Genomic DNA, 9,971 nt, shown 5'->3' on the forward strand with positions numbered 1-9,971 from the left:
TGGCAGCAGCATCATCAGCTGCTGCTCACCTCTGAGGTACGTAGTTTAATTATGCAAGGATCATTTGTCCTTTCGATGGCACAACAAAGCCTTACCATCAACCTCTAAAACCTGACATAAACTCTAAGCTAAAGGTTATGCCAAATCCCACTACCTGCTTCTGTCAGAGAACACCTAATATCCCAAGTGCTATCAGACAGGTGAGAAAACAGTGACCATTTGCAAAAAAAAAAAAAAAAAGGGGCGGGGTGGGGAGGGGAATGCATCTCCCAGCTCAGCATAGCTGACAGTCTGTGTACCCTACCCGTGAGTACAGAGGAATTGGTAAAAAATAAAAAAATTATCAGAAAGACTTCTTCTTGACAGAATGGGATTTAGGATTGTTCCAAGACAGGTCTAAGTAAGTCCCAAATGCTAATAACCCTCTTCCAGGCACCACCCTAACCACCCCATTAAATGGCCATAATCCAACATTCTACTTAACACTCTTATGGTGACAATATAAGCGGTTCCCACCGTACAGGAGCAGTTTCCAAGTTAGCCTATTGCTGTTCTCTGCAGTTCTAGTGTAAAGGGTAAGAAGTCTGAGAGAACAAGAAATAAGATAAACCAATCTTCAGATTTCCAGAGAGATCAGTTTGAGCTGAAGAGAAAAAACGAGATATCTCTACAGTTCTGTTTTCGGCCACTCAGAAGTGATCTCGCTGTAGCTCTTCCTCCTTTTCACGTTGTAAGTCAAGGCTTGGGAATATTCAGAGAGCAGATGCTCCCAGTAGCAAGAGATGTCCTCCATCTGCAAGTGCTCGGTGATGAACTGGCGTCCCCTAGAGACACACAAAGCACAGTCAGAACCAATTTCCAGTTCCTACAAGAGTCTTTGGTTTTGTTTTACATGTGTATCAGCTTTCACTCTTCTGTGTTTCAAATGAGAAACAACATGCACTGCTCTGTACCATCTATTTCAATTTCATAATTTTCATTCACTCAGCTCTGACGGTTGCAGTGCTTTTGTTATCCTCAAGATGGTATTTGTTATCTGGGATAATAAATATCAGATTTCACATATCGGATAGAGCCTGAGCAGCACTGATGCATGCTGCTCCAGAAGCCAGCCGCTGCCAGCCTGGATACGTAATGCTCTACAATGCAGACACCGTTCCCAGGGGTCAGCTCACCTCATACTGAGACAAAAGCTCCCAACTTCTGATAGCTTTCAGTGGGGTCACATCCGAACCAAAGACCTAAGCATATACAATCTTGTTCTCCGGTTCCCCCTGTGGGTTACAAGTTCTCCAACCCTCCTGCTGTTATCGCAGAAGATCAATTATACTGCACCCTATTAACACTAGGCTGTCTTTGATAGGTAACCCCTTCAAAAGCTGCCTAAGAAAATGCTTTGGAAGAAGAGTGCCCGAGAGCCAGAAAGGACACACAACTCACCTCTCTGAAATTTCTTGTGCTATGGCATCATTTTCCTTTACAAATTGCAACAGCTCCCTATAATGAAAAAAAAAAAATGTTAGAAAACAACTAGCTCAGTGGAGAACACTGTCCCTTAGCTAAACTGTTGTAGATCCTTAATCTCATCCTCCACAAGTGAGCGAGACAAGTGCTCCTCATTTCAGAGCACAGAAGAAACCTGCCATTCTCAGTTTTTCTGTACCGGCTCTGGATGGCACGCTGAAATGTGGCAGCTAACACATTTTCGGCCCCACAATATATTCCTCTTTAGCAAATTTAAGTGCCCAGTGCCTGCTGATTTCAGTAAGGCCGACAGACCTACATACCCCAGTGAAAGTGTGTTCTCCAAGTAATAGGAGTAAAGGATTCTCTGGGGGCAGGAATAAAGGGAAAAGGACATGACCTCAAGAGCCTTTGTCTAGGAGATGCCCAGGAGTGGAGGCACTTCTTAGCATAACACAAACCAAACCGCCTTCCCAAACACAGCACTGTTTTCCTGTGGCACACAACGCTCCGCTGAGCACACTTGGGGTCTCACACCTGATGTTAGAGAGGTCTGATCGGACTGGGATGTAGTGGACCCAAGGCTTCAACTGGGGGTAGAAGAACTCCAACCACTCTTCTCCAACGTGAAAGACGAGTGAGCCACACAAGAAGAGGTGTTTCAACCGGAAACTGGCAGCCACTCCCCGGAAATTAAACAGATACCTTTAAAAGGAGAAGCAAAGAGAGGGACCTGATTACACCTGCCATTTTGTAAGGGAATGCACCAAGGAACTGGTCTCCAAGTAGCAGCCAGCCTTCCCTCATGGGCAGCCAGGGGGTCACCCTCACACTAAGCCAAGCACCTGTTGCTGAAACAAAGGGAAGGCATTTATTTGAAGCTCCTCACTTCAGGAAAGGTGAGCTAAGTTAAGGATGTGCTAGGTGAGTTTCCGCTGCCTGTCAAAACTGAGGTTGAAAATCAAGGCATGCTGCTTTACCTCTGATAAAGACACCTGCCTGCGACATACCAAAAGAGGCCTCATGGACAGCTGCCAACAAGGCATGGAAGGTCACGACTTGGATGCTGGTCCTGTGACTCTTCACTTCAGAGAGTCTGTTACCAGGAGGAGCTTTTTCCCAATTCTCTCTTGTCTTGTGGTGAGCTTTTCTGTTCATTGTTCTGCTTTGCCACATCTATCTCAGTCAGGTTTTTGTTTTGTGGTTTGTTTGGGTTTTTTTTTCCTCTGGGATCCTGCTTTAATCTGAATCTGGGAATGCAACCCTAGGAGGTTAAACAGGCTAGCACACAACAGATGGACTTTGCAGATAACAAAGAATCCACAATTTTGTTTTCAGTCTTTTCTGCCAAGTTAGTAAAGTGGGCTTGACTGGGGGAGGATTTCTCTTAGCAAACTGTATCTCAGAGGGATGTTTGTTTGCTTACTTGCTTGCTTTTTTAAACCCACATTTCTCCAATTATATGGAAAGCTGTTTTTCCTGTGGGTAAAACCCCTCAGTACATATAACTAATCTTTGAAGTCAAACATTTTGGGCTGAGGGAAGGGAGTTCTTCCTTTAATGAAGCTATTTTGGGTGAGATGGGGATTATATATTACATATATTTGGGGTGAGATGGGAATTCTAGCTAAACTTAGCTCAGCAGTAAGCGACAAGGGAGTAAATCTGAAATTACTTTGCATTCTTTGTATTACCTAGGAACTCAAGGCAGGGATGAGGAGCTCGTTGTAGTAGGAACTCAACAAATACATATAGAGATGTAACAAGTACAGTGGTCTGGAAGCGAAGAAATGCCTCTGTCCCATTCCAGACACAGCTCCCACCATCTGTGACCTCAGCCAAGTCATTGAGGGCTGCTCTCAGACAGCCTGCTATAATGCCTACAACTGAAGGAAGCAGCGAGAAGTTCATGTTGACCCTACCAGAGCCTGGGCTAGGACAAAAGTGTGCGTGAATGTCTCAGCCTATACTGTAGGAGGGCCTTAGGAGGCATCAAGAGTTGGGAAGTCTGCATGTAACAGAAGGGAGAAATCTGGGCAACAGTCTAGTGAAATATCAAATGAGACAAGTCAATAACATTTGCACAAAAACAGATCCAGCCAAATGACTGAGTTCTTCTATCAGCAGATTCTAGCTGGTAGAATCGTAACTAAGTCATTTTAAAGCAAAAGAAAAAGAAAAAAAAAATCAAGACATACAAGCGCATACACACTAAGAGTTTATATTTTTACACAGAAACCCACAAGAATATTATGCCAAAAAACACTCCCTAAAGTAGTTAAAAAATAAAAACCTTTGTAAATCAAAACCACATTTTCACAAACCACATACAAAGTATGAATCAGTACTATATCTGCTCAACCATATTTCAGGTTCTCTCCTTTAATATATACATCCAATGGCAATACTTGCCCCAGCATGCATAAACGATTCCATAGTTCCTTCTGTCTTTGAAGACAGTAATGCTATCACTGTAGCACCAAAAAAACAATTTTGAACACAAAGCTTGGTACAGGAATATAATGAAAAATTGATAGAAAGGCTTTTTGATTAAAATAAAATAATAAAAATTTCAATCTATATGTCTATTAGTGATCTAAGACCTTTACTTTCCCCAAAGCACTTTACTTCTCCTGACCCAACAGGGGAAAGCTGGCACTGGAAGAGGCCACACTAAGCTCCCAAATTTTCAACTGCCTGAAGTCTGTTCACAAGTTTTCTTGTCTGCATGGAGCTGATTCCTGGAATTAGACCTTAAAATAAAATGAGATCTTACACCATGCAAGAAAAGAAATAACCCATAGCCCTTGAACAGCTTTACTAATCAAAATTCTTACTTGTACTTGCAGTGATCAACCAGTGGAATTTCCTTTGCAGCAGGCTTTCCTAAGGTGTCCTTAAAATAAAAAGAATTAAAAAACCCACAATCATCAGCTTTATATGGTGATTTCATATTTGTTTTCCTTCTCAGTTAGAAACAAAGTCTCAAACCTCTCCATTCCCACTTCTGAGAAAACCTTCTCTGGTGGGCTTTTATAAGTATTATGAAGAATTCCCAGCCCTTCAAGCAAGAAAAAAAGTTCAGTAAATTACACATTGCCTGTAGGCAAACAGCAGCACAAACACATTAAATGATAATGTTTATTTGGCAGCTACAGAGTGGAAAGCAGCTTGGGACAATGGGACTATGTGAAGCCGAGTGTAACCGGATTAGCCAAGACTGTCTGGAGAGAGCTGGACTGTAGACTAAGTCTGGAACTAAAAAGTTACTAGCAACAGTTACCAGAAAGTTATCAACAAGAAGACCAAGAAATGGAGATGACAGAAAAAAGTTTAAAAAACCTTGTGTGACAGCACACAGGCAGCTCAGAGCTGGAAGGGGAAGAACTGGCTAATTTTGTTGTAATGGAAGACAAGGGGATTGGCACAGTTCATTTTCTTATGTGTGCTGGTTTCCTGGAACAAAAACTGTAGATGGAAGAAAAATGTTTGACCTGCCAGGCCCTAGAGACTCCTTCCTTTCATCTGTCAGAGAGATGCCGCCATCACAGGAACTACAAGCCTCCCCCACTTTAGAGGATCACCCACAACTCTCCAACAAGATGCATCTCAATCATCAAAGCCATCTTGCAATGCTACCCCTTTCTGGCCTTCACACTCAGGAGACAGAGAACACCCACGCACCTTCTCAGATTTCCAAGCTTGGTTTTTAGTGTACTCAGCATCAACAAGTTCTGGGTCTTCTCGGGACAGCAGAATGAGGGGATCTCTCTCAGGGCTTGTTCTGCAAAAGAAATGCTATCAGTCATTGCCAATCCACCTGACTCAACACAGCTAACAAACTACAGGACTCAATATCCTGTCTCTTTATGAGGCTGACCTCCCTATGTCCCCCAAAAACATTATTAGTGCCTACTATACAGTGTATTTCTGTCCAAGGGTGTATTAGCAGAAGAGAAGGAGTTATGTGTTCTTTATTTCACTTACTGAATAGTTAATAGCATTATTTAAGCTATTCCCAGGACAAATCAGCAGAGATGTTGTTTCCTTCAGGCCTTATACTGATGGCTGTGAAATAGTTTGACTCCTTTCTAAGTCAGAGCGAGCGAAGAGATGCCAAGCACCTTCAGCACTTGATCCCTCCAACACTAATTTAAAACACTGCTGATAAACAAGGTTATGACATCCCTGGGGCTCACTCATCATCTCCTGAGCCTGCCTAGTAAGATATCAAATCCACCCCCACTGGGGATGGAGGAAGAACAAAGTGTTGGAGGAACAAAAGTGAGTAGGGGTTAACACTGTTTTCACATTGTCACTGGAGAGAGGGCAAAAATAATCTACTTTCTTGTTCCCCACTGCTCAGGTAACTTAATCCAAGAATAGCTGTTGATTCACTGTTGAGTACTTGCATAGAGAATAAAGTATTCACACTGGAAAGAAGCACGCACATCAATATAAAATCTTTAGATTTGTGTCATGCACCTGCTGTTCCCTTCACAGAACAAAACAAGTTGGTTCCTAGTGTGACAGTTTTACTCATTAAGAAATAACGTAGCAAATCCATCACAACTTCTGTTTCCAATATTAGACATATTATTATGAAAGAGTTGCAAATGACAATTCTTAAGGAGAATCACTAATGGTGAAATGCTGCTGTACAAAATGTCTCACTTTCCTTACTTTTAAAAAGTACATGCTGGGCTACACTTGTTGAGGTCTTGGAGATACTGAAATTTCTGCATACAGACAGCTGTCATGTCATATGTTGTAGCATCTCCTGTTACAGGAGAATATGCTCACCTGGATCCTCGGAAATATCCTTTAGAGATTTTTTTCATCCATGGCCATTTTTCTGCAGATCTGAAAATATTGTTTATACATGGCAATAAATGATTTAATATAACCATGAAACAGCGCTCTCATCAGTTTTCACAGCATGATCTCTTTTTATTATTCTTCATTTTTGATGGAAATCACTTTCTTCATTATAGCAGAAAAAACTCTCAGCCAGGTCCAATGAAACAGGTTTTCCTGTGAATATTGTGTTTAAGGCAACATGATATAGGCTACTTTTCACAGTATCTTTCAGTCAAAACAATGAATTACACAAAAGCCCCTCATCAAACCTTTAGGGGTATTAAAATTTACCTAAAATTTGAATCCACTTTTTGTATTGTTGCTTTATTTTTCTGTACTTCATTGAATAAGGATAGTGCAAAATGACTAGTCATTTCCCATTAAAAATAACCAACAACAAATAAAAAACCCATCTAGTGTTTTGCATTTAAAAAACAGGGGTTCATTTGTCTTCCCAAATAACTTTCATTTTAAACCTAACCAAGTCCTTCAAAGTAGCTGTTCTCATGTTTTATTTCTGTCAGTACAGTCACCTGCCTCCCTCTGGGGAACTCTTTGTTGTACTTCTCTGTTGCACCTGGCTTGACATTTAGGTCTTGATCTCAAAACTGACCTGCGCAGGTGAAGTTTTGCATCTGCTTGTAACCCAGTGACACAACTGGGCTTCTCTGAGAAAGCAAGGATAAGTAAAATGCTTTGGACCTTCATTGTATTACATCACATTAAGCTATGATTGGTCCCATAGATCTTCAGATTTTGAAGAGGGAAACATTTAACCTTGCATTCTGATGTCAAGTGATTGACATCAAGGTGTTTTTTTTCTTGTTATGTTTCTATGTCAATCCAAAGCAGCCTGATGGAAAGGACCTGGGGGTGCTGGTCAACAGCTGGCTGAACATGAGCCAGCAGTGTGCCCAGGTGGCCAAGAAGGCCAACAGCATCCTGGCTTGTATCAGAAATGGTGTGGCCAGCAGGAGTAGGGAAGTGATTGTGCCCCTGTACTTGGCACTGGTGAGTGCCACACCTCGAATACTGTGTTCAGTTTTGGGCCCCTCACTGCAAGAAGGACATTGAGGTGCTGGAGCATGTCCAGAGAAGGGCAATGAATCTGGTGAGGTGTCTCCTCCCTTATGAGGAGCTGCTGAGGGAACTGGGGTTGTTTAGTCTGGAGAAGAGATGGCTGAGGGGAGACCTTATCACTCTCTACAACTACCAGAAAGTAGGCTGTAGTGAGGTTGGTGTGAGTCTCCTTTCCAGGTAACAAGCAATAGGATGAGAGAAAATGGCCTCAAATTGTGCCAGGGGAGGTTTTGATTGGAAATCAGGAAAAATTTCTTCATCAAAAGGGTTGTCAAGCATTGGAACAGGCTGCCCAGGGAAGTGGTTGAGTCACCATCCCTGGAGGTATTTAAGAGACGTGAAGATGTGGTTGGTGCTCAGGGACATAGTTTAGTGGTTGGCTTGGCAGTGCTAGGTTAATGGTTGGCCTTGATGATCTTAAAGGTCTCTTCCAACCTAAATGATTCTGATTCTATTCTGATTCTATGTTCACTCACTATTGCACACTTTGTTTGTCACTCTCCATGGGGAAACAGCCCTTATTTTGCTAACTGTCAAAGATCCTGCCAAAAGAAAGACTGCCAGTCTGAAACGTCTTCTGTCTTACTCTCAGCCCAGTAATGACTCTTGATTCTTGGGAACGATTCCAGGTTTCTCTAATGCACAATAACACTCAAGTAAAAGCAGATCTAAAGAAGGCTTTCCTTTACCCTTCCAGAAGCTTATACAAACATCCTGGATCATCCCTGCAGTGAAAAAAAACCACAGCTCCTAAAGAAGTAGTTGGAAATAAAGGAAAATATTTCCATGTGTCAGGGGAGATTTCTGCAGGCAAAAGATAACTGCTACTTTATTGACAAACCCTACCCCACCGAAAATTATAGTAATCTGGCCCTGACAGCATGAAGGATGTGTACACTTTGTCTTCTGCATGCCTTACTAAAGTGTTAGAAACAGAGAAGCTAATTATAACTTCGAGTAACATCATCCAACGTTTCCATGGAGAATTCTTACACACCAGTTACACACCATACCAGGTGGTATGTAGCCAATGAGAGGCAGCAAGACAGATCACAGGCCAAGAGCCCTATGGTCTTAGACTTCAACGTTGGCCCAGTGCTGCCCAGTGATAGATGGCTTTTACTCCGAGTTTGTCTTCCATTAAACTTCCCCCCCCACATAGTCATTTCCAAAACATACCTTCTGAGGTCCTCTCTCATGAGGTCCCAGCGCCCTAAACCTGTTGGGTAAATTGGCCAAACAGCTGGTCCTCCTTCCCAAAATGTCCAGGCAGGATACATGATATCATTGTATTCAAGCGTCTTAAGAAAAAGGAGAATAATAAAAGAGTAAGGGCAATATTTACTTCAGTTTACTGACTGAGCATACCAGCAATGAACACCCCTTCTGGGAATTCTGTCAGCTTTCTCTGTTACTGTTCCATAAGAAGCCATGAGAGCTTTGTGGTCACCATGGTGCTGCTGCAGTTCATATGAAGACAACTCAAGACAGAAAAGCCAGTGTATTTCAGCATGCATACTTGCTCTGAGTGGGCTGCTGGACCAGATGACCTCCTAAGGGCCTTTCCAACCAAATGTTTCAATGACTTAAAAAAGGCTATGTCTTGCTGCATGACAACATGGGATTTTCACGTTAGAAAATAAGATGAAAAAAGTTCCATGGTATAGCTGATTAGTAAACAGCAGAATACCTGAGCTCCACTCACCTTTCTAAAGACTTATGCCTATGTGTAGCTACAAATGTTTTCTACTGATCATAATTTGATCAGTAAAAATAATTATAACCTCCTCAGAGATAGAGGCACTTCTAGAGACTTTGACATTTAGCCTTTCAACACTTCAGTTCATTCCAGCCTTCCTAGAGATCACTTGAAAATTCACTGTAACAAATATGCACATCATGGAAGAATTTCAGTTCCTCAGTCCTATCTGGATGCTTAAATTCGCATTTAATCAGAGGGAAAACCAGCACTTAAGACTAAACTCTTTCATGAAACCAGACTATAGGTTACTTCCTTGTACTAGTAATAAGCTTTTATCCAATTATCCATCTATCTGTCACCTAGAGATACTGAAGAGGGTCCAAGGCCACCAACATAGTTAGGAGGTTGGTGCACATGACATACAAACAGGGGCTGAGGACTAGTTTTGTTCATGCACAGGAAGAGGAGGCTTGGGGGAATCTAAATGCTGTCTCCTACTACCTAATGGGAGAGTTTAGAGAAGATAGAGGGAAACTTTTCAGAAGTGCACTGAGACAGAATGAGAGGCAATAGGCTTTGATTATAAGAGGGTAAATTCCAATTAGATATTGGGAAATAAGGTTTCATTCTTTGGGGAGGTCAAACACTGGGGCATGTGCCCAGGGAGGCTGTGGATGCCCTGTCCTTGGGGATGCTCAGAGCTGGGAATGACACAGCCCAGAGCACCCTGATCTGGTTGATCCCGCTCTGAGTGAGGGGCTACACTGGGTGACCTCCTTAAGTCCCTTCCAACTATAATGAGTGTGTACTTCTATGATCTGCTCCTTCTGCTCCTTCCCTCAGTAAGTTTGCAGATGACACCAAC

General features: G+C 42.3%; 1 protein-coding gene across 1 annotated transcript; it reads right to left on the reverse strand.

Moving 5' to 3' along the window:
* Positions 1-602: 602 nt before the first annotated feature.
* Positions 603-8,705, reverse strand: POGLUT1 (protein O-glucosyltransferase 1; the record flags this gene model as incomplete). The annotated part of the gene is made up of 7 exons (XM_010292960.1): positions 603-824; positions 1,441-1,497; positions 2,002-2,169; positions 4,302-4,360; positions 5,149-5,248; positions 6,268-6,327; positions 8,584-8,705. Coding segments are annotated over 7 exons (723 nt in total), but the record flags the coding sequence as incomplete, so codon positions are not given.
* Positions 8,706-9,971: the final 1,266 nt, after the last annotated feature.

The sequence above is a fragment of the Phaethon lepturus genome, unplaced genomic scaffold (assembly GCF_000687285.1).
Source record: "Phaethon lepturus isolate BGI_N335 unplaced genomic scaffold, ASM68728v1 scaffold6738, whole genome shotgun sequence".
Lineage (NCBI taxonomy): Eukaryota > Metazoa > Chordata > Aves > Phaethontiformes > Phaethontidae > Phaethon > Phaethon lepturus.